This window comes from Manis javanica, chromosome 4 (genome assembly GCF_040802235.1).
Source record: "Manis javanica isolate MJ-LG chromosome 4, MJ_LKY, whole genome shotgun sequence".
NCBI classification, from domain to species: Eukaryota; Metazoa; Chordata; class Mammalia; order Pholidota; family Manidae; genus Manis; species Manis javanica.
Genome location: NC_133159.1, coordinates 138,406,456 through 138,431,927, shown reverse-complemented (window position 1 = coordinate 138,431,927; position 25,472 = coordinate 138,406,456). Strand labels below are relative to the sequence as shown.

General features: G+C 34.9%; 1 protein-coding gene across 1 annotated transcript in view; it reads left to right on the top strand.

The window, feature by feature from the left end:
* Positions 1 to 25,472, top strand: part of LOC118969086 (serine/threonine-protein kinase TAO1-like) — a 59,675-nt gene that overhangs the window by 14,512 nt on the left and 19,691 nt on the right. The window contains 9 exon segments of the mRNA XM_073236208.1: positions 169 to 266; positions 3,647 to 3,740; positions 5,166 to 5,247; positions 7,603 to 7,649; positions 7,651 to 7,717; positions 9,561 to 9,803; positions 13,526 to 13,750; positions 21,631 to 21,759; positions 24,300 to 24,503. Coding sequence (XP_073092309.1) covers positions 169 to 266; positions 3,647 to 3,740; positions 5,166 to 5,247; positions 7,603 to 7,649; positions 7,651 to 7,717; positions 9,561 to 9,803; positions 13,526 to 13,750; positions 21,631 to 21,759; positions 24,300 to 24,503 — 1,189 coding nt within the window.

The window sequence follows — 25,472 nt, the reverse complement described above, 5'->3', positions numbered from 1 at the left end:
TTACCTCAAAACCTGTAATGCATTTATTTCCCTTTACAAGAATTCTTATGTCCAGTTATATAATCTGGAATTCACACAAGTATTCTCCATGTAGAAGGTCATTACGTTTTTAAAGAATAGTATACTTTTCTTTTCTTTTTTAACTTTAAGTGACATTTTATGTTTTAGGATGGCCCCAGAAGTAATTTTAGCCAAGAAGAATGAAGAACAACAATATGGTAGTGAAGTAGATATTTGGTCTCTTGGAATGACATGTATGGAACTAGGTAAGTATTGCTCTTTATTACTGTGTAGTAAGTTTTGATCAATGTTTTACCTCAATTTCTGTACAAAATTACAGATTTTTACTTTTATGTTAGTGTTTAAGGGAAGCAATAAATCTATTAAAGTTGTAACTTTGGTTATTTGGCAATTTATATATATATATATATTAGGTTAGGTGTATTAGATTAGCTGTATTAAATTAGGTCTAAAATAGTTTATAGTATATTTATAGTATATAGTTTATAGTGTATTTATAGTATATAGTTTATAGTATATTTATAGTATATAGTTTATAGTGTATTAGTTTAGCTGTATTAAATTAGGTCTAAAATAGTTTATAATGTGGTATTAATTTTGAGGTATCTATGTCTAACATTTAATGAGTATTTGTTAAACACCTAGAATATGTCTATGGTATAGATTTACCATGTATGAAGGGTGTCTAAAGCATTCAATACACTGAAAAGATAATACACCATGATTAACTGTGACGTATCCCAGGGATGCCAACATGGATCACTGTCTGCAGATCAGTGTGATCCTCCACATAGGCAAAATGAAGGCTGAAAATCATGATTATCTCAGTAGACACAGAAAAGCATTTGACTAAATTCAGCATCCATTTGTGATAAAAACTCTTAGCATAAGTATAAAGGGAAGATAGCTCAACAGAACAAAGTCCATAAATGGCAATCCCACTGCTAATATCCTACCTAGTAGCCAAAAGGTAAAAGTTTTTCTTCTAAGATTGGGAACAAGACAAGGATATCCCCTCACCACTTTTATTCAACAGAGTATTGGAAATAACATTCAAAGCAATTAGATAAGAAAAAGAAACAAAAGGTATCCAGATCAGGAAGGAAGAAGTAAAACTATCGCTGTCTACAGATGACATGACATTATTACATATAGAAAACCCTAAAAACTCCACCAAAACATGGTTAGAACTAATAACCGAATTCAGCAAAGTTGCAGGATACAAAATTAATACACAGAAATCTGTTACATTCCTATATACTAACAACAAACTAGCAGAAACAGAAAACAGGAAAACAATTCTATTTAAAACTGCATCAAAAAGAATAAAATAGCTAGGAATAAACCTAACCAAGGAGGTGAAAGACCTATACTTTCTTCATGAGAGAAACTAACCAATAAATGGAAATAATCCCATGTTCTTGGATAGGAAGAATTAATATCATCAAAATGGCCATCCTACCCAAAGCAATTTACAGAGTCAGTGCAATTCCTATCAAAATACCAGTGGTATTTTTCAGTGAGCTAGAACAAATAGTTCTAAAATTCATGTGGAACCACAAAAGACCCCATATAGCCAAAGCAGTTCTGAGAAAGAAGAAAGCTACTATGGGGGAGGGGTTGGGGTGAGGAGTTGAGGGTGAGGGGAATAAAAGGGCACAAAAATTTTCAGTCATAAGTTGGTCACAGGGATAGTAGTATAGCATGGAAAATAAAAGCACTGCTTCTGTAACATTTTCATATGTTGACAGTAACTGCACTGGGGGGATGAGGATTTAATATGGGTGACTGTAGAACCACTGTGTTGTATACTTGAAATCAATGTAAGATTGAATATCAAGGATACTTTAATTAAAAAAATAATTGAAATGTAAAATATCCTTTGAATCCACTGAAGGCTCCCTCAGTTTAGATTTAGTAAATCTCTATGGTTTTTAGCTAAGTGCAGTGTTCTTTGACTAAATTGAGATGGTCATGTTTATGATAAATGACAGAATCAAAAATCATCCTCTGGTCTGATATATTGATGGTACACCATTTAGAATTTTTGAATACTTTAATAAATCACGGTAGAAACACAAGTTATTTTATTCATTAAGAATTTCTTCAGTAATTCCTTCCCCTTCCTGGATCAAACTAGTCATTCTTAAAGCGGTTGGGAGGACAGTATAAAGCAGGTGTCCATGTCACCTGCTGAGTCGTGATAGCCCAGAGTGGCGTGTCAGAGTGCTGTGAGTAGAGGAGGGACTTCCCACAGACAGAATGCCTTGTAAGTGGAAGCAGAACCTATGCAGGAAGGGCGGCAGTCAAGTTTGGAGATCAGAGTCCTGGTGGGGTAACCGAAGCATTCATACCTGGAAGTAGCCCAGCATGGGGTGTCAGAGGCCAAGGAGCAGGTCCATATTTTGGGGTGGGTAAACCTGACACATGGCAGTGCCTGATTGAAAGGAAGGGGGCTTCCCTCCTAAGGACTGATGAGGAGGCCCTCACTGCAGAAAGTGATCCAGTTTGGATGGGGTGTCAGAAACTGAGTGGATGAAGTAGACAGACTTGGAATGGGGTTTGAAAACTGGATGGGGAAAAGCGGAAAGGGTGGTGGCCAAGATGGGGGACTGGCTATGTACAGGGGGGATGCATCAAATATATTAAGGATAATCAGAGTGAGGTTTCTTATTGTCAGAGACAATACAAAGGATTTTTTACAAAGGAAAAAAGTGAAACTTTACCATGAAAACTTGTGGAATGGCCTTAAGTGATAGAAGTGAACACCATCAATAACAAGACAACCTGAAACCATGGACTACATCATAGAATACACTGAGAAAAGTGTGATATTTGCTTCTGTGATATTCCTGCCAGAGATATGTAAACCAAATTTAGTAACAGCACAAAGCCAAACTGAGGGACATTTGAGAGTCAGAATTATACTTGTGAATTGTCAAGGTCATGACTTCAACTGTCACCTTAAGACTAGAAAAAGAAGGGCAAATTCAATCCACAATAAGCAGAAATAAAGAGACCCACAAAAGATCAAAGCAAAGAAAATGAAAGCAATAGAGAACATCAATGATACCACAAATTAGTTCTTTGGGAAAAGTAATGAAATTAATAAACCTCTAGCTAGATTGAGCAGAAAGAAGACACAAACGACCAATATCAGGAATGACAGGGGACATACTCCAGATTTTACTCATATTGAAAGGATTATAGAGAAATTTTATGAACAATTTTATGTAAGTTTAAAACTTAGAAAAAATGGACAATTTCCTTGAAGGATGCAGATGATCAAAGCTCATTTTTGCTACAAAGGACATTATTGGGACATTTGATTGAAACTACAATGGAGTTTGAGGATTAGATAATAGTTATGTATTCATATCAATGGTCTGATTTAATGAATGTACTAGGTTCTCTTAGAATGTTCTTGCTTATTGGAAAAATACACTATTTAGAGATGATGTGCATCAGGGCTGCAATTTCCTCTCTATTGGACTCCCTTGAATAAGTTCTCTGAACTCTAACTTTTTTGCTAAGTTTGGGTTTATTTTTAAAAAAAACTAACAGTACTGCCATTCTCCTGTATAACAAGCACATATTTTAACAGGAAGTTTTCTTTCTTTTATAGTGGAAATGAAGCCTCCTTCACGGAGTAATAGTTCACTAAGTATCTTCAGTCACATAATCAGAAGTGAATCCCCTACAGCACAGTCTACTGAATGGTGAGTATGGCTGAGAGATGTAGTGTTCACATGGTAAAATTTAAATATTTTTCATAATGTTATCAAAATGATTTCATTTCAATGAGGTGAAGTGTACATAACCTGAAGAAATATTAAAATAGCTTTATTTTATCCATACATCATGTTTATCCTTTATTATCTCTACTTTTCATAGCATATAAGTAATTCAGTTTAGAAATAAAAGATACATGATGCTACATGGGAGCAAAAAGTATGGCTTTTGTATAAAAATTAATTTATTTTTTGTACCTTAGCAACACATACAACCCTAATTATATAATAAATAGCATTATTTAAAGATTCATATTTTATAACTGCAATATATAGATTGCCACAACCTTTAGAGATATTTAATTGGGGAATGGTTTATAATTGATATGGTATAAAACATAGGTAAAAATGATTAAATAATTTATCAGAGTTACCAGATAATTCATAATTTTTAGATCATTCTAATTGTCATTATTTATTCAGAATGTGCTTTGATGTTGCATCTCCTAGTGCTTCTATGATAATACTGTTATTCATGTAAAGAAATTTATTGAAAACTGATGGACAATTTTAGGAAACAAGGATTTTTATCAGTGATAGAAAATTTTAATGGGAAATTCTTCAGGTGTATCTAGCATTTGAAAAGTTCTAGGGGACTACCTACCATACTTAACAAATACTTTAAAATTCACAAGTAAGATGCATAAATTAGCAAAAAACAATTCTTGTATAAAAGAATTAATTAAATCTTATTTGAATATTGATGACAAACATTCTTGTATAAAAGAATTAAAAATCTTATATGACTATTGATGACAAATATTGATGGAATATTTTTTACCTACTGCCTCATTGAACTCTCATCATTAACACTATATAATAGTATGTTACAGAATTCTAATTTAAATAAATTTTACTGTTTTCTGGAACTTTTATCCATTTGCTCAAGGATGCTAAATACTTAGGTATAAAAAATGTTCCTTCCAAAACAAATAGCGTGATGTTCTGAAACATGCTATATGGAAGATGATCCAAGGGTCAAGCAAGAAAGAGATGTGGCTAGAGAAAAGAAAGAAAAACTAAGAATATTATCTTAGATTTGAATGTGAACAGGAAAATGATTGACTTCCGTAATTCACCTCAACATAGAATAAGTTGTGATTCTTAGGTATATGAGAGCAGGATTTTAAAATAATGTGTGCAAATTTATCTTTGGGAAATGGTAAAGATTCATTAGTTACTTTGCATAACTTTATATAGATTTACATGGTGGAATATATACTGTATTTTTTCTGCTTTTTTTTTTTTTATCATTTCTATTCTCCCTCCCACCCATAGGCACATGCCTTGATTTGTGGATATGTTTTTAAAGGAAATAGCAATATGTTCACTTGATACTTTCCTTTACAATAGGTCTTATCATTTTCAACGATTTGTAGATTCTTGCCTCCAGAAAATCCCTCAAGATCGCCCTACATCACAGGAACTTCTAAAGGTCAGTTATACTGTTTTGTACACTCAAGAAATTGTTTTAAAGAATGTGTTTTATTCTTCTTTGATTCTGAATCAGTATTAAGTATGGTACTGGTTTTTGCTAAAATACTAATTTCATAACACTGTTCTTTCTTGGAAACTTTGGTAGTTGCTAAGGTTTTTCATTTGTTTTTCAAAATTAACTGCTTTTACCATGTATGAATAGAATATATAGTTAAATATTCAATTTAGTAGTATTAAATGGCTTAATTTTTATATGTGCAAGCATATATTCATGAGTTACAACTATAAATTTTAATTCATGTGGAACCATGGCATTTCAGAATTGGCAAAACATAGTTTAACTTTGGATTTAATTTTTGTATGTACCACACTTGATATATATCCATCTGTCGTATATAAAATAATATGAAAGTAAGAGAAATGATGTGTAATACATTTACATAAATACTGTGGGAGAAAAGAGATTTCAAAAGAACTGCTAAAAATGGATATCACATTTTTGTTTCCTCTTGAGAAATATGTTTTTCTAACTTAGCAATGAAAATATTTAAAAAGTAATGTGAATTCTATTCATTTTTCAGTAGGTTTGGTTACCTAATTTAATAGTATTATTCGATTTAATATAGTTTTTAAAACATCTAGATAAGGCATTAGTGAGTAGCAGTTGACTCTATCTCTTTGTGACCCTAAGGAACTTTGTGGATTTTTCAGTAGAAAATAAGAATTTCTGCATGAATGTTTTAGAATTTTAAAGAAGTTCAGTTTATTTTCACCAACACACAGTTCAAGATGTGAGGATATTGAAAGGATCATGTACATATTCAGTAGGGTTATTTGCAACTACAGTATGTAGAAGAGCAGTATAAAGTTTCAGTAACACTTAGGGGATTCTAGGCCATAAGCACACTTACAGTCTCAAACGAAAGCCCAAAAAATAGGTATTCACGGTAGCAACAAAAGGTTTTAGTAGAGCTGTGAATTATGTTAGTGAAAAATAAGCAGGATCCATTTGTAGAAAACTGTTAAATAACTTAGAATTATGATATATTATTCTCAGATAAAAAAAGACGAAATATCATAAATAGTGGTACATACCAAGCTAAGGCTCAGGAAAAGGAAGAATGTGACTGGCTTCTTACATTTGCCTCATGAAGGCAAAAGAAGCCCTTTTGGTAATAACCCAACCCTCCAGGAGCGGATACTTGGCCTTGGGTGATCAGATCCCAAACCTGCATATATATTCATGTACCTGGTCCATTTTGTATATTGACCTTATTGGAAGTGATAGGAAGTATCTATCAAGTGCATCCTTCCCTTTGGCCTGATCACATTTCTGTTGCAGTCTGTCATAAGGAAAAAAACTAAAATGGAAAAAAGTGACTTACTGTATGAAGCGATTTATCTCACAATGCAAAATTGAAAATAATTATCCAGAATTAGAATAACGGTTATGTAATTTTGGCATGAACATTTGATGAAGTAGTCTGTAGGCATTATGTTTATGAGTTGAAATAGCATAATACTTACAGCAATGAAAAGAGAATAATATATAGTTACAACTCTTCAGAGAAGAAATAAATTTGAGCTAGTAAAAAAGGTAAAAGTCTTAAAAGAATTCAAGATCATCTCATGAACTCCAGTGCACAAGGCATATTTCTGCAATCCGTGCTAACTACAAAACAAAATCTATACACAGAAAATTTCTGAGAAGAAATAAATATCCAAAAAATACCAAAAGTAATAATGATAATCTTATGGTAGAATTGTTCTTTCTACTTTTCTGTATTTGATAATGTTAAGCTTTACTAAGTATTAATGGTGAAAATCACTAATACATAATGTCTTTTAATCAACTGCTAGTGTTTTATGAAGTGTCATTTAAGCAACATAAAGGAACCCGTAATACCCAAGTGGTATGTTACGTAATTCACCATCACTAAATACATTCCTGTTGAAATCTAATGTAATTCAGAACTGAACGTGTCTCCTCTATGAAATCAGTTCTTAGAATTTGTGAAGGTTTACTTAGAGCTGTAATTGGATTTAATTCTTAATGTTTACTTAGACTCTGCTTATTTCAACTCTGCATTTTCAGCTGTCCAACAAAAGTGTCATGTTCAAAGTTTTCATAAAAAGTACGGGGGATGTTATGTAGGCACAGAGTGCATACATGTAAATTAAATTTTATAAATATAAGAAGTAAAAAGCGTAACAGACCTAGGTAGCTATAGATTACATGCATTATCTATCATTATTTAGGATAGTAACTCTAGGGTCTAAGAAGGGATTCATTTGTTCTGAATGAATAAATATGTAGGTCTCAACCTGACTTTTGCCTTCTACTCTTAACCAGCACACGTTTGTTCTTCGGGAGCGCCCTGAAACAGTGTTAAAAGATCTTTCAGAGGACAAAGGTGCTTTCCCAGGAGGCACATAATGGACCAGCAGTGGAATCACAGGAAGAAGAGGTAATAACTTAGAAATGGCTCAAGTATTGGGGTCTCTTTATTGACTTCTTTCCTTATGCAACTTTTCTTGCCAAGAATCTTTTATATCAGTGGATTCCAGATTGTGCCTTAACAGTGATTCTCTAAGGTTCCACCCAGATGGGGAAAAAGGTTTTGCATTCTTTAAACCATCCTCTTGGTAGTGCACATTAGCATAGTAAAGCTCTGTGAACTCTATTAAAGAAACCTGTTCAACTTTTATTTAATCTAGTCCCTCTCAAAATTCTGGGCTACGGGGCACTTTTTTGGTGATTGTCTGATGGCATGGGACATGCTTTTGGAAGTATTTGAAATTACAGGCTTTGGAAGTTGATGGTGCTCACACAGAAGTCATTAGAATTACCAACCATTCTCCTTATCTTTGTTACTGTATAAATCTTTCTCCCAGTGACTTCTATATGTTTGATAAGTGTTTATTAAATTGGAAATTTCTTGCTTCGTTAAAAATAAATAAGTAAATAAAATAAACATGTGACTTAACTAAACTTATCCTGAGGGAAAAAAATTACCAAGCATTATTATTCTGTTACTAAGAACACTTGATTCTTTTCAGTTGTGTACAGGGATTCATTCCTCTACATGGTTCTAAAATACTCATTTTATAAGTGAGTAAAGTAAGGCTCAGAGTGGTTAACTAACTTATTACTGTAGAAGCATATGTGTTCGGATTCATATAAGAGTCCTGAGACCAAGTTCTTTCCATTTTGCCATGTTCCCAAATTTGCTGGAGAAATGTTATAGAACTTTCTCACAAGGAAAATATAAAGCTTATTATTTGTGGAGCTATCTTTTTTAGTCTAAGTATTTTCTGTTTTCTTCTTTGCTCATGTCACAATGCCAAAGCTTTGATTCTTTTTTATTGCTTTCTACTGAGAAAGATCCCTGCATTCTGAAAACAGGAGTAGTAGTTACTTTTCTTTTTAAAAGCACTACATGATTAATGAACTATAAAATAAAAGACTCTCTTACATACAGTTTTGGTGTTTTGATATTGCCTTTTAGTTCTAACAGTAGTCACTAGAAAATTGGGGCTATTTTAGGTATACGAAATACTTCAGTAAGTGAAATTAATAACATTCTAATGTCATTAAACATTAGAATAACAGCAACTTTTTTAGGCTGTGGATGTAAGAAAAGACCCTCTATATACTTTGGGTCTGTATTTATTATTCTGCTTATCTTAAATAATTTTGGTATGGTAAGACTATAATATTGGGGCCCAGATACCAAAGCTTGCCAGATTTGTTCAGAATAGTCTTCTAATTATGATTAAATATACAATTTTGAATTTTACACAGAAATAGATAGGAATTAATATTAAATTACTTAGTGGAAAAAGTTTAGGCTAAAGACTATATTCTGAGAAGAAAAGAAATATAAAAAGCTTCAATAAAAAATGAGTAAAAGCAATGTTTATAGGATTTTTAAAAAGGTTGGGTTTTTTTTCACCATTGGAATCATTGAGAAATGAGCAGCGTCTCTGTGTATACCCCATGAGATGTGTAGTAGAAATGGATTTCAAACTAATGTCAGAAATTTTAGAGAAAAGACTACACTTTGGAAATAACTCAGAATTGATTAACTTTTTCACATGGTTGGGCTTTTTGGTATTTACTTTTTGGTCACTTTTTTTTCATCTGTCAACTAACAATTGATAAACTTCCTGGTCTTGGCAAATACAAGGAATTTCTCAAAATAAACCACCAACTTTCTAAAGACTGTGTGTGCCAAGCAGTGTGCTAGGTGCTAATAAGCAAGAATTTAGGAGATAAAGATATTTGAATCTAATGCTCTTTTCCCTCAGGAACTAGACTACTGTGTTGGATGGAAAGGGACAGTGAACAGTGTTGAGAGTCATCAGTCTGTTCCCAGCATGTCCAGCGGGGCCAGTAGGCAAAGCACTAGTGTCAGCAGCTTTCCAGACGCCTCCGGTGATGAGAGAGCGCTGGACATGATGGAGGGACACCGCACAGTCACGCCTAGTAGTTCTGCCATCCATTTAAAGCCCGTGAGTATTTGGATTTCAGTGAGAAAAAGTTCAAATTTGGTAACTAATTTTCTTAGTCTGGTTAGTCTAAGAGTTTGGGGTTTTATTTTTCCTTTGATGTTTCAGAAGTTTGGAACATAATTTTAGGCAACTTATTTTAAAGTGGCAAAAGGCTTTTAAATTCCCAGTTTAATATCTGCATTTAGGGAACATGTTTTGGAATGCAAAAAGAACATTTTTTTAAATCTTCAAAGAAAGAGAGAAAGAAATGCCATATAATGTATTATCTGAAGTTACATAGATGAAAATGAAGGTATTTAAAAATAGTAAGTATACAACATGATTAATGATAATGGTTGCCTTTGGGAAGTGGAGAAAGGGTTAAGGTGGGTGATAATTAAAAGTAATTTTTGCATTTTCCATAATGTTTACATTTTTTAATGTAACTGTAACTGTAGAAAATTACACCTTCTTGGTTTAGGAAATACAGATGTTTGCTACACTTTCATGTGTAAGATTTTAAATTTTCTTGAAAACATTTGAAGGTCAGGTAACTCCTTTTTGCAATTGATGGAAACGCTTCCTTTTTAACTTCACTGGTTTCAGTATTACCAAAAAGTTACTGGGCACAATAGCTAAAAGGTGGAACCAACCCAAGTGTTCATCAACACATGAATGGATAAACAAACCATAATATATACATATAATGGAATATTATTCAGCTGTGAAAAGAAATGGTGTTCTAATGTATGCTACAGTGTGAACCTTGAAAACATGCTAAGTGATATGAGCCAGACACAAAAGGGCAAATACTATTTGAATTCCACTTATATGAAATATCTAAAATTGTCAAATTCATAGAAAATAGATTAGAGGTTTGTAAGGGGCAAGTGGAAAATGAAATAAATACTTTTATTATTTTTATTTTGGCATCATTAATGTACAATTACATGAGCAACATTATGGTTACTAGACTCCCCCTATTATCAAATCCCCACCACATACCCCATTACAGTCACTGTCCATCAGCATACTAAGATACTATAAACATTGTCCATATCTTTATGTGAACATGATGTATTAATTTCTATGGCAAATACATAGGGTAAAATTGCTGAGTCATAGGGCATATGTATGTTGGACTTCATAAGAAACTGTCAAACAGCTTTCCAAAATGGTTGTACTGTTTCACATCCCCATTAACAATGTATAAGAGTTGCAGTTGGTTCACATATTCTCCAGCATTTGGTTTGTCAGTCTTTTTTATTTTAGCCATTCCGGTGGGAATGAAATGGAATCTCATGATAGCTGTTTTTGCAATTCCCTATGACTGAAGATGGCACCAGAATCACCTTTTCATGTGTTTATTGTCCATTTGTGTATCTCTTTAGTGAAGTATTTTCTTAAATCTTTTGTCTGTTTTCTTATTCAGGTGTTCATCTTTTAATACTGACTAGTAGGAGCTTTTTATATACTCTGGGTACAAGTATTATATCTCAGATATGTCTTGCAAATATTTTTTCTCCATCTGTAATAAATTAAAACTTTTTAGTTTTAAAATCCAATTTAAACAACCCATTAAAAATGAGTAAAGGCCATAAAAAAGCTTCCTTTAAAATCAGGAATAAGACTAAGATGCCTACTCACAACACTTTTATTCAACAGAGTGTTGGAAGTCCTAGCTACATTAATCAGGCAAGAAAAAGAAATAAAAGGCATCCACACTGGTACGGAAGAGGTGAAACAAAACTGTCACTGTTTGGAGTTGACCCGATACTACATAGAGAAAGCCCTAAAGACTCTAGCAAAAGCCTACTAGAATTAATATATCAGCTGTACCTCAATTTTTAAAAATGTGTTAAAGACCTGAATAGACATTTATCCAAAGAATATATACAAATGGCCCAGAAGCACATGAAAAGATGCTCAATATAAGTAGTCATTAGGGAAACACAAATCAAAACCACAATGAGGTACCACCTTACAGCCACTAGGATGGTTATTTTGTTTTTTTGTTAAGGTATCATTGATACACAATCTTATGAAGGTTTCACGTGGGCAACATTGGTTACTACATTCATCCATATTATCGAGTCCCCTGCTAACACCCCACTGAAGTCACTGTCCATCAGCGTAGGAAGATGCTATAGAGTCACTGCTTGTCTTCTCCGTGCTATTACTGCCTTCCTGTCTCCCCCTTCTACACTATGTGTGTTAATCATAATGCCCCTTAATCCTCTTCTCCCTCCCTCCCCACCCACCCTTCCCACCCCCTTCCTATGGTGACCACTAGTCCCTTCTTGGACTCTGTGAGTCTGCTGCTGTTTTGTTAGATGGCTAGCTATTAAAAGAGAAAAGCAAAACCAAACATGGAAAATAACAATTAGGGAGCACATGGAGAAATTGGAACTCCGGCTCTGTATTGCTGGTAGGAATGTAAAATGTGAGCTGCTGTGGAAAACACTTGACGATTTCTCAAAAGGTTAAACATAGCATTTCCCCATAACCCAGAAATTCTACTCCTAGATATACACCCAAAACAATTGAAAGCAGGTACTTAAGCAAATGCATATACACAAATGTTCATAACAGCAGTATTCACAATAGCCAAAAGGTGGAAATAACCCAGAGGTCCAGCAACAAATAAATGGATAAACAAATTAGGGTATGTGCATACCATGGAATATTAATCAGCTATAAAAAGGAATGTAGTACTGATACATGCTATACAATATGGATGAACCTTAGAAACATGCTAGGTGAAAGAAGCCAGATACAACAGGTCACATAGTATATGAAACATCTAAAATAGATCAATCCATAGACAGAAAATAGATTGGTGGTGATGAGAACCGGAGAATGGGGAGCAAGTGCTTAAAACATACAGGGTCTTCTGTTTTCTCCTGAAGTGTTAAAAATGCTTTGTAACTAGATACGGGCAGTCATTGCAGAACATCATGAATATACTAAATGCTACTGAATTCCTCACATTAAATGATTAATCATACATTGTGTGAATTTTGCCTCTATTTAAGAATCTAGTCAATACATTTTTTTCTCTATAGTAGGGGCAGTGGTTGCAGAACATCATGAATATACAAAATGCTACTCAGTTGTTCACTTTACATGATTAATCTTACATTATTTGTTTTGTCTCTCTTTGAGAATGTAGTTGGTATATTTTTTTCATTATAAACCGTGTTTCTTGTGTCCTTTACAAGAAATATTTGCTGACCCCAAGGTAATGACAATATTCTGTGTATTCTTCTGCTGTATGATTCTGGATTTTAGGTTTAGGTCAAGTGATTCTTTTCAAATCAATTTCTGGATATAGAATGATTAAGCATGTATTCACTTTGAATACAGAGAACCAGTTGTTACAGCAGGGTTTGCTAAAAACACTTTCTTTTCCTCTTTGAATTAACTTGACTTTTTGGTAGCACATCAATTGACTGAATATATGTGGGTCGGTTTCCAGATTTTACTATGTGCCTTCGCTCTATTCAGTCTGTCCTTATACCAATATCAGCGTTTTGATTACTGAAGTTTACATCTTCCAACTTTTTATTCCCCCTCAAAATTTTGGCTATTCTAGGTCCTTTACATTCCCATATAAATTTTAGAACCAGCTAGTCTGTCTGCTTCAGATGAAATTTTATTAGAAACTGTTGACTGGATTCTCCTACATGAATTACCTGCTTAGTTGATAGTGAACTGGTCTAATATGGTTTTGAAAGAAAAACGTTTTGCTTTATTTCACTCTTTCCTCTCCATTGCTGTAGGTTACAAGGCAAAAGCAAGAACAGGAGCCTAGAGAACAAATGTTTTGTTACATCGAAATGAGGTGGCAACATCGAAAAAAGCTGGTGACTCTGAAAAACAAACTAAAGGCTGAGATGGATGAGCATCGTTTCAGATTAGAAAAAGATTTTGAAACTCAGTGTAACAACTTTGCGGCAGACATGGAGAAACTTGTCAAGAAACATCAGGTTGCTATGGACAAAGAGGTAGCTGATCAGTATTAATAATGTATTTATTCTAACTTGTGACTATTTCAAAATTAACCAAGATGGTATTTTGCTATTAGGGTATCTGTTTCCCAGAACCAAGCAAATCAGTTGGGGAAAGGGAGAAATATTTATATAATAGGTAAAATTTCCAGTGCTGAGTCTGGGAACCAGTAGATATGGGATTGATGACTTGATAGTTTTATCGTGTAACAGTGGTTAAGTCAGGTAGATCAGATTAAAGATGACAACATGACAGGTGAGAAGAGGCCTCCTCCCAAAAGCACATATAATACAAAAATATAGTTAATACAACTAACCCTAAAAGATCAACAGGAAAAAAGGCTGCCCAGACTGCTTACACCTGGAGAAAAAGCAAACCTCTAAAAGGGTAACATATGAAAGCCATGATCTGGAGGGACCCATGCTCTTTCCCCACCCCAGCTCACTGGCAGAAGAAAGAGAAATGGAGTGGGGATGGGTGGAGGCCTGGGACTGCTGAACACCCAGCCCTGGAGATCTACTGTGCTGTGGGAGCACAAACCCACATTGCATGGTGCTCTGGCGATTAGTGGGGTTGGAAAGCTAAGACAGGAGGAACACTTGGAGAGACTTAGATTCCAGCCACTTGTGGAAAATAGGGATCCATGCCTGGCTGCTCTGGGACAACAGAAAGGCACACAGTATGAGAGACTTCCTACCAGTGAGAGGATTACTAAAGGGGCAAGGATTACACAGGGATAGCTGCTCAGGAAAAAGGACAGGTAGACAAAATTGTCCAGGTACACTTTGCTCAGCAGATTGGGAACTTTTCAGAAACTTCAGGCGCTACATCCCCCAGCTAGCTACCCAGCTCTGAGGCCTTCCACCATGATATGCAGCCTGCTGCACCTTCCAGACAGCTGGCACTGGCTTGCAAACCAGCTGCCCCTGCTCTGGTGTCAGTCCAGCCAGAGGGAAGCCCTGCCTACAGCAGCTACAAATACAAAGCATACAGGGTTACACCTGTGTGTTCGGCCCACTGGTCTGGCTGTGGAGAGAGGCACAGAATGTTTCACCAAAAAGCCACAGGATACACATTCTTCTCAGGTTCAACCCCAGATCCCAAAAACACCAGAAAAAGAATCAAGTGAAAATGAACTCATCAACCTTCCTGAAAGACATTTTAAAAAGAAGTCATAAACATGCTCATAGAGGTACAGAAAAATATTCAAGAACTCAGGAACAAATTCAAGACAGAGATCCATTCATTATGGAATACAATGGGGGGATTTAAAAGCAGATTAGATACGATAGAGGACAATAAATGAAAATGAAAGTAGAGGAGAGGAATACAAAGAAGCGAGGCACAGAAAAAAGGATCTCTAGGAATGAAAGAATATTGAGAGAACTGTGTGACCAATCCAAATGGAACAATATTTGTACTATAGGGGTACCAGAAGAAGAAGAGAGAGAAAAAGGGAAAGCATCTTTGAGGAGGTAATTGCTGAAAACTTCCCTAGTCTGGGGATGGAGATACTCTCTCAGGCCATGGAGGTGCACAGATCTCCCAACACAGGGGACCCAAGGAAGACAACACCAAAACATATAATAATAAAAATGGCAAAGATCAAGGATAAGGACAGAGTATTAAAAGAAGGCACAGAGAGTAAAAAGATCATAAAGAAAGGAAAACAAATCAGGCTTTATCATCAGACTTTGCAGCTGAAACCTTACAGGCCAGAAGGGAGTGGCATGATATATGTAATGCAATAAAGCAGAAGCAAGAATACTCTACCTGGAAAGATTATCATTTAAAGTTAAAGGAGGGATTAAACAATTTCCAGAAAAGCAAAAGCTGAGAGAATTTATCTCCCACAAACTGGAGGGACTGCAATAGATGGAAGTGTTCCTAAGGCTAAACAGCTGTCACAAGAGGTCATGAAAGCACAGTAAAGAAAGGAGAAAAATTAATTACTAAGCAAATGCAGAATTAAATCAACTACCCCAAAGTAGGTTAAGGGTAGACAAAGAGTACAGAATATGATACCTAATATATAAAGAATGGAGGAGGAAGAAAAAGAGGATAAAAAAAAACCTTTGGATTGTGTTTGTAATAGCATAGTAAGTGAGTTTAGTTAGACTCTTAGATAGTAAGGAATTTACCCTTGAACCTTTGGTAACCACAAATCTAAAGCCTGCAAAGGCAATAAGTACATAACTATCGATAATCACTATAAATGTAAATGGTCTGAATGCACCACTCAAAAGACATAGAGTCACTGAATGGATAACAGAAGAACCATCTATATGCTGCCTACAACAGACTCACTTCAAACCCAAAGACATACACAGACTGAAAGTAAAGGGATGGGAAATGATATTTCATGCATCTAATAGGGAGAAAAAAGCAGGAGTTGTAGTACTTGTATCAGACAAAATAGACTTCAAAACAAAGTCACAAGAGACAAAGAATGACATTACATAATGATAAAGGGGTAAGTCCAACAAGAGGATATATAGCCATTATAAATATATATGCACTCAGCACAGGAGTACCTACATGTGTGAAAAAAATACTAACAGAATTAAAAGGGGAATAGAATGCAATGCATTCATTTTAGGAGACTTCAACACACCACTCACTCCAAAGGACAAATCAACCAAACAGAGAATAAGTAACATGACAGAGGCACTGAACAACGCTTTAGAACAGATGGACCTAACAGATATCTACAGAATGCTCCACCAAAAAGCCACAGTATACATATTCTTCTCAGGTGCATATGGAACATTTTCCAGAATAGATCATATACTAGGCCAGAAAAAAGAGCCTCAGTAAATTAAAAAATATTGAAACTGTACCAACCAGCTTCTCAGACCACAAAGGTATGAACCTAGAAATAAATTACTCAAAGAAAGTGAAAAAGCCCACAAACACATGGAGGCTTAACAATATGCTCCTAAATAATCAGTGGATCAATGACCAAATAAAAACAGATCAAGCAATATATGGAGGCAAATGACAACACTAATTCAACACCACAAAATCTGTGGGATGCAACAAAGGCTGTGCTAAGAGGGAAGCTTATTGCAATGTGGGCCTACCTCAGGAAAGAAGAAAAATCCCATATGAACAGTCTGGACTCACAATTAACAAACCTAGACAAGAAGAACAAATGAGGCCCAAGTCAGTAGAAGGAGGGACATAATAAAGATTAGAGCTCACTTAAATAAATTGAGAAGATTAAAACAATAGAATCAAAGAAAGCAGGAGCTGGTTTTTTTAGAAAATAAGCAAAATAGATAAACCCCTAGCCAGACTTATCAAGAAAAAATAGAGAGTAAACATAAAGAGTATCAGAAATGAAAAGGAAAAATCACTACGGACACCACAGAAATACAAAGAATTAGAAGAGAACACTATGAAAAATTGTATGCTAAAAAACTGGATAACCTAGAAGAAATGGACAACATTCAAGAAAAGTACAAACTTCCATGGCTGACCCAGAAAGGAACAGAAAATCTGAACAGACCAATTACCTGCAGCAAAACTGAACTGGTAATCAAAAAGCTACCTAAGAATAAAACTCATGCACCAGATGGCTTCACTGCTGAATTTTATCAGACATTTAGTGAAGACTTACTACCCATCCTGCTTAAAGTTTTCCAAAGAGTAGAAGAGGAGGGAATACTTCCACCCTCATTCTATGAAGCCAGCATCACTCTAAAACCAAAACTAGGCAAATACCCCGCAAAAAAAGAAAATTAGACACCAATACCCCTGTGAACCTAGGTCCAAAAATACTCAACAAAATCAAATTAAAAATATACCAAAAAGATCGTCTATGATGATCAAATATGATTTATTCCACGGATGCAAGGATGGTACAACATTCGAACATCCATCAGCATCATCCACCACATTGACAAAAACAAAGACAAAAACCACATAGAAGCTGAAAAAGCATTCAACAACATTCAACATCTATTCATGGTAAAAAATCTCAGCAAAATGAGTATAGAGGGCAAGTAGCTCAACATAATAAAGGCCATATATGGCAAACCCACAGCCAACATCATACTTAACAGTGGGAAGCTGAAAGCTTTTCCTCTAGGATCAGAAACAAGACAAGGATGCCCACTCTCCCCACTTTTATTCAATATAGTTCTGGAGTTCCTAGCCATGGCAATCAGACAACACAAAGAAATAAAAGTTATCCAGATTGGAAAAGAAGAAGTTAAACCATCACTCTTTGAGATGACATGATATTATACATAAAAAAACCCTGAAGAATCCACCCCTACACTACTAGAACTAATAACTGAATTCAGCAAAGTGGGAGGATACAAAACTAATACAGAGAAATCTGTTGCAATCCTATACACTAATGATTAACTAGCAGAAAGAGAAATCAGGAAAACAATTCCATTCACAATTGCATCAATAAGAATAAAATACCTAGGGATAAAATGAATGAAGGAAGTGAAAGACCTATACCCTGAAAACTACAAGACAGTCAAGAGAAAGAAGATACCAATAAATGGAAATAACATCCCTTGCTCATGGAAAGGAAGAATTAATACTGTCAAAATGGCCATCCTGCCTGAAGCAATCTACTACTTCAATGCAATCCCAATCAAAATGCCAATAGCATTCTTCAATGAACTAGATCACATAGTTCTAAAATTCATATGGTACCATGGAAGACCCCAAATAGCCAAAGCAATCATGAGAAGGAAGAATAAAGCAGGTGGGGGATTATGCTCCCTGACTTCAAGCTCTACTGCAAAGACAATTTGGTACTGGCATGAGAACAGACCCATGGATCAGTGGAACGCACTAGGGATCCCAGATAAAAACCCAAGCACATATGGTCAATAAATATATGATAAACGAGCCATGGACATACAGTGGGGAAACAACAGCGTCTTCAACAACTGGTGTTGACAAAACTGGACAGCTACATGCAAAAGAATGAAACTGGATTATTGTCTTACCCCATACATGAAAGTAAACTCAAAATGGATCAAAGACCTGAATGTAAGTCATGAAACCATAAAACTCTTAGAAGACAACATATGCAAAAATCTCTTGAACATAAACATGAGCAACTTTTTCCTGAACACATCTCCTTGGGCGAGGGAAACAAAAGCAAAAATGAACAAATGGGACTACATCAAGCTTCTGTATAGCAAAGGACACCATCAGCAGAACAAAAAGGCATCCTACAGTATGGGAGAATATATTTGTAAATGACATATCTGACAAGTGACTAACATCCAAGATATGTAAAGAGCTTACATGCCTCAACACCCAAAAAGCAAATAACCTGATTAAAAAATGGGCACAGGATATGAACAGACACTTCTCCAAAGAAGAAATTCAGATGGCCAACAGGCACTTGAAAAGATGCTCCACATCACTAATTTTAAAAGTACAATGAGGTATCAGCTCACACCAGTTAGTATGGCCAACATAGAAAAAACTATGAGCAATTATGGTGGCTAGGATGTGGAGAAAGGGGATTCCTCCTACACTGCTGGTGGGAATGTAAACTAGTTCAAGCATCGTGGACAGCAATATGGAGGTTCCTCCAAATACTGAAAATAGAAATTCCATTTAGCCCGGGAATTCCACTCCTAGGAATTTACCCAGAGAAAATAAGCTGTCAGATTAAAAAAGACATATGCACCCCTATGTTTATTGTGGCACTATTTACTATAGCCATGATATGGAAGCAACCTAAGTGTCCATTAGTAGATGGATGGATAAAGAAGAAGTGGTGCATATACACAACAGAATATTATTCAGCCATACAAAGAAAACAAATCCTACCATTTGCAACAACATGGATGGAGCTAGAGGGTATTATGCTCAGTGAAATATGTCAGGGAGAGAAAGACAAATAACAAATGATTTCCCTCATTTGTGGAGTATAACAATGAAGCAAAACTGAAGGAACAAAACAGCAGCAGACTCACAAACTCCAAGAAGCCACTAGCGGTTACCAAAGGAGAGGGGTGTGAGAGGGCGGTTGGGGAGGGAGCGAGAAGGGGATTGAGGCTATTATGATTAGCAGATATGGTGTGGGGGGATCATTGGGAAGACAGTGTAGCACAGAAAAGACATGTAGTGACTGTGGCATCTTACAACACTGATGGACAGTGACTGCAATGGGGTTTTGAGGGGGGACTCGATATGGGTGAATGTAGTAACCACATTGGTTTTCACGTGAAACCTTCGTAAGAGTGTATGTCAATGATAACTTACTAAAAAAAAGTCATTAAGTATTCTGTTCTAGGCCTTGGACACTTTGGTTATCTGAGGAGTTTGATAAATCAGTATTTAATTTCGGTTTCAGAAATCATTCATCATTCTCTGTGTACTTTTTGGAAACCTTAAATTTATAGTAGCATTTTTATATCAAAAGAATTGAAGAGTACTATAATATACAGAGGGATTAAGATGGTTTCAGATTTAGCCCATTTGTTTACTGCAAATAAGTATCATTCGACTGTATGATAAAGGTACATTTTTTTAGGAGTTATGTGAAAACTTGTCTTGTAATTTCCTTGGTTTCCCATTTGTTTCAATTTATTTTGATCATCACAATTGTCAAGTAAAATGTAAACTTCTCAATAAACTTACACTATATCTTCAAAGATGTCTGGCTAGTCCACCCTGAGGCATTTGCAGCTACCCTGTTCACCCTTCCCTGCAAAAAAGGAGAATCACTCTCTCACAGTAATAGAGAATTTAGCAAAATAATTTCTGGTGTAAATGAATATTTGATTTTGAAATAATTTGGTGAGAGAATGTAAAAATATTTAGAATCATGTTTGGTGTACTTTCTTGAATAATTTGTAAAGTGGTAGATACTAACATGTTTAGGAAAGCAATTTGTGAAACATGATGTGCAATATGATTTTAGATTTATTTTATGTATTTATATCTTTGTCTATATATGCCTAGAAAAAATTAGGAAGGACATGTACCAAAATGTTAATATTGGTTATCTCTGGCTGGTAAAATCATATAAGATTTTTCTTTTGTGTTTTTTCTGTATTTCCTAAATGTTCTGCAATGAATATGTATAGTTCACCCTTGAATAACATAGGTTTGAACTGCACAGGCTCATTTATACACATATTGATTTTCAATAAAGATCTTGGAAAATATTTTGAGAGACGGTTTGAAAGATCATTTTCTTTTTTCTACCTTTCTTTATTGTAAGAATGCAGTATATAATTTATACAACATGCAGAATATGTGTGAATATCTGTTCCTGTTGTTAGTAAGGCTTCCAGTCAGCAGCATGCTAGTAGTAGTTAAGTTTTTGGGGAGTGAAAAGTTATATGAGGATTTTTTTACTATGTTGGGAGTCAACACCCCTAATCCCCACATTGTTTGTGGGTCAACTACTGCATATATCATCATAAATAAGATAATATTATACTGGGATTTAATATTCAACATTTTCATATTACTTAAAATACAAATTAAAAGTCAGGGATTAATTTGAAGATGAATGTATTACATTATTTAATATACAAGTCAAGCTAGATAAAAGGTCATAACTTAATTACATTTGTTTTGTTTTATTGGGGGGGGGGGGAGTTGGGCAGCATACTCCAGTATGGGGGAAAAAAGGTGAAAACACTGACCCTGTAAAAGATCAGCATTTTAAAGATGAGTTCCATTTTATTGGTTCTCTGAAATTCAAATAATAAGGATGCTGAGTAATACTTAATAATTTATTGGATATTCTTGTTTTGGTAATGATTATACTGATTTTATATTCTTAGGTGGGAGGAAGTATCCTTGCTAATGTGTATAAACTGCTGCTTTGAAGCTTATCTGCTTAGATAATTTGATTCATTTAAAAAATTTCCTATAGATTAAAGTGATGTCCAATGAGGAGGAAAAATTTAAGCAACATCTTCAGGACCAGCAGAAGAAAGAACTGAACAGCTTTCTGAAGTCCCAGAAGAGAGAATATAAACTTCAAAAGGAACAGCTTAAGAAGGTATTTACTTTATAAAACTTTTCAAGCCACTCACCTGCTTACTGATTATATTCAATAGTGATCTACTCATAGAACCATTAGCATAAATTTTTCTTTTGTTTGTGGCCACTAACTATATATCAGTTTAAGTGAGGACATTGATTATAACCTATTTTCAATGGCTGATATCCTCAGTTGAGTGGGATCTAAAAAGAGCGATCTCTTGAACATTAAATTATTTTATGAAGCTATTATTTATAATAGCTTTCCTAAGCACTTACTGAGTAACTGAGTCACTAGAAATAAAAATATTTTAGCTGTGAAAAAGAGCCATACATTTCTTCCTTTAAAAGTAAATCATACCTTCTTACTTTGGGCTCAGATTACAGTAATTTGTTCTTATTCTGATTTTAACACAGAATAAGGATAAGAGGCATTTCTGCTCATCCCATTTTCTTTAATAGGAAAGCATGCTAATTATGTCTTTATGGTTACATGATTTCATGTGTGTTTGCCCTTTATGTGCTGCTTTCTTGAACTTCTTTTTATCGCAGATGTACTCTAACTTTGAGGAAAGCCATGGTTGTTCCAAGGCAATTTCTGAAAGGGGATTATTATTCAGGATAGTGGTCAGGACACAAAAATGATATGTATCAGCTATTGCATATTTATTATATTGCAGAGAATATAAATCAGTCACCTTTCCCAGGTCTAAGATGATTTTTCAGAGAATATTGACCTTACGGTTCTTCACCTGTTATTCAAGAAAGAAACCAATTCTTTTTTAGTTTCATTGATAAGATTCTCAAAAATAGTTCCTTGATAATATAAAAAATCACATAAAGTTGTAGCTCTCAACTTAAAGATGTCAATGAGAAGACAGAGATAATACAGGCATACACACAAAGAATCACTTGGCTCTGTTTTTCAAAATCTCTTGCTAAGGAAATTCCCCACCCACCAAGACTTCTCCAGTTACACCCCCTCTTACAAACTGATGGGCTGAAATTTTTAGCCCATGTAATAAATTGTTAGCACACAGATAAATTAATCTTGATAACATAACCATAATATCTTTGGTACAGTGCTTTTGTGTATGTAGGAATTTGACCTATAATTAGATATTTAAGTCTTATTAAGGATATATTGGTGGCACAAAGCCTTGCTATATGTACCCTGCCAAGTGAGGTTCATTGATAAGATTTTTCTGACTCAAAAGAGTATAACCTGGTATGTATTCCCATTACTGTAATCTGAAAGCCAAACTCAATACTAGAACATGGAATTTGAAAAGATGGTAAATAGGATTCTCAACTGTAAATAAATACCCAACAAAATGCAGTTCTATAGTTGTTTCTTAGTGAAATGAGGTTTTAGTTTTATAAATGAATGTGTTGGTTTAGATAATTCCTCAAGCATATAATACATAGTCTAACTAATCTCATTTTCTTTTAGAAGGTAGTTTTGTGTTGTGTGTGTGTGTGTGTGTGTGTGTGTGTGTGTGTGTGTGTGTTCATTTAGAATGATGATTATCGGTATAGAGGAAGGGACATACTAGAGTCTTGGTGGGTGGGGAGTTTCCTTGGCAAAAGATTTTGAAAAACAGCCAAGTGAGCTTTGTGTATATGCCTGTATTATCCCTGTCTTATCACTGACATCTGTAAGTTGAGAACTACAAGCTTATGTGCTTTTTATTTTTATGTGTTTGAATATCTTATTAATGAAAGTAATGAATAATTGGTTTCTTTCTTGAATAACAGATGAAGAACCATAAGGTTAATAGTCTCTGAAAAGTCATTTTAGACCTAGGAAAGATGGCTGATTTATATTCTCTCCAAGGTTGATGCATTTTAGGTTGAAATATACTAGTATTAATTAGCATCCTCGGGTTTGTATCATTGAACGTATTGTCAACATTCTCATCTTGTCCAGTATAAATGAATTTTTTAGGTAGTTTGTGAGATGATATTTATAATGCTGTAGAAAAACATTGGTCTTGCCTTGTGCAGTGGTTATAGTGCTGAATATTAAATCCATTCTAAAAGGTCTCTATTTTCCTATAGTTTTCTTGATTTTCCATTTAATTTCCAAAGTCTTTTATACTGAAGCCATCCTTAACTTTGCCAAAAACTTAGCATTTCTATTGTTGAAAATCAAGAAGTGAGACATAACTATATTTTAACCTTGATTTTAATTCGTGTGTGATTTTTACTTGAAAGCACTGCCTTCTTCCCCTTTTTGGGAGGGATTTAAAGAAAGATGTTTTACTTCATTCACCAATCATTGTGTGCTTTCAGAGCTACGAGCCATCATAAATATAGCTGTGCAAAGCTGAAAAGTATGCATGTTTTCTAGTGTATGTTTTCTCTTTTCTTGTCCTACTTCATGGATAACTCAAGAAATGGAAAAATACTACCTACTTCCTTAAGGTCATCGCCCTGCCTGCCCTTGAGAGAGGGCACAAATTAAGTATTTTCACTGAAGATTACCAGCTACCAAATACTATATTCATGTAGTTAATTTTTATGTATTTTGAACTCAGTTGTTTTTTATCTTGCCAGGCGCTGAATGAAAGGCAGAGCAGCCCAAGGAAAGAAGAACAGGAATGGCTGTCAAAGCAGATAGAGAACGTCCAGCATTCCCAGGCAGAGGAGAAGACCGATCTTCTTCACCATCAGAGACAGCACCTCGGGCTGCAATGCCGTCGCTTCCAAAGAAACATATTACTTGGGTGCTGTAACTTGGAGCAGGATCTTCTCATGGAGGTATGTTTAAATGGTGTGAAATCAGAATCTTCCTGAAAATATGTCAGGCACATCCCACCCTCAAGGCCTTAGAGTGCTTCTGCCTCCCTTTGCCTAAGTCCTTCTTCCCTGGAAACCCAACCCACACGGTTCACCTTCTCCCTCCCTTCATATCTCCTCAATTCTGATCACCAAATCCTTCTCCCTTCTTTAAATATTCTTGCACTCCTCTCTCTCTCTCTCTCTCTCTCTCTCTCTCTCTCACACACACACACACACACACACACACACACACACACACACGTGCACACTTTTTATGGGGATCTCTCTCTCCCCAACTAGAATGGAAATTATATGAAGTCCCAGGTTCTGTTCAGGGCTTTATATCCAGTGGATAGATATATCCAGGCCTTATATACCTAGTGGCTGGCCCATAGTAGGTATTCAATAACTATGTATTAAGTAAATATTTAATAAATATTAAATCCATGAGTGAAAAAAGTATTAATTTTTAAATATGAGAAAATTAATTGGATAATTTATGCCTTTTCATCCAAAATGTGTGCCATGAAGGTATATACTACCATTTAACATATTTTTATAATCATGAAATTATTTATTGGGCATATGTATAAACTTATGCCAATGAAAACAACGATTCTCATTATCAGGTATACCTATGAGTAAAGATCAATTTATTTCCAAGAGTGGCTTAAAATAAACTTCAAATATAAGTTAATTATTCAAATTCACTAATAATTAATGAAATTCAAATTAAAACAATTGAATCAATTCAATAAGATCAGTCTAAGAATTGGTAAGTCCTAGTAGTGGCATGGGAAAGTGGGCCATGTCGGGAAGAATAGAAATTGATACTGCCATTTGAAGCATAATTCAGCAGCTTTTACAATTTAATTTGCATGTATCTTCTATCCATCAAATCCACTTCTCAAATTCTATCCTAAAGAAATAGTAACATAATTATATGGT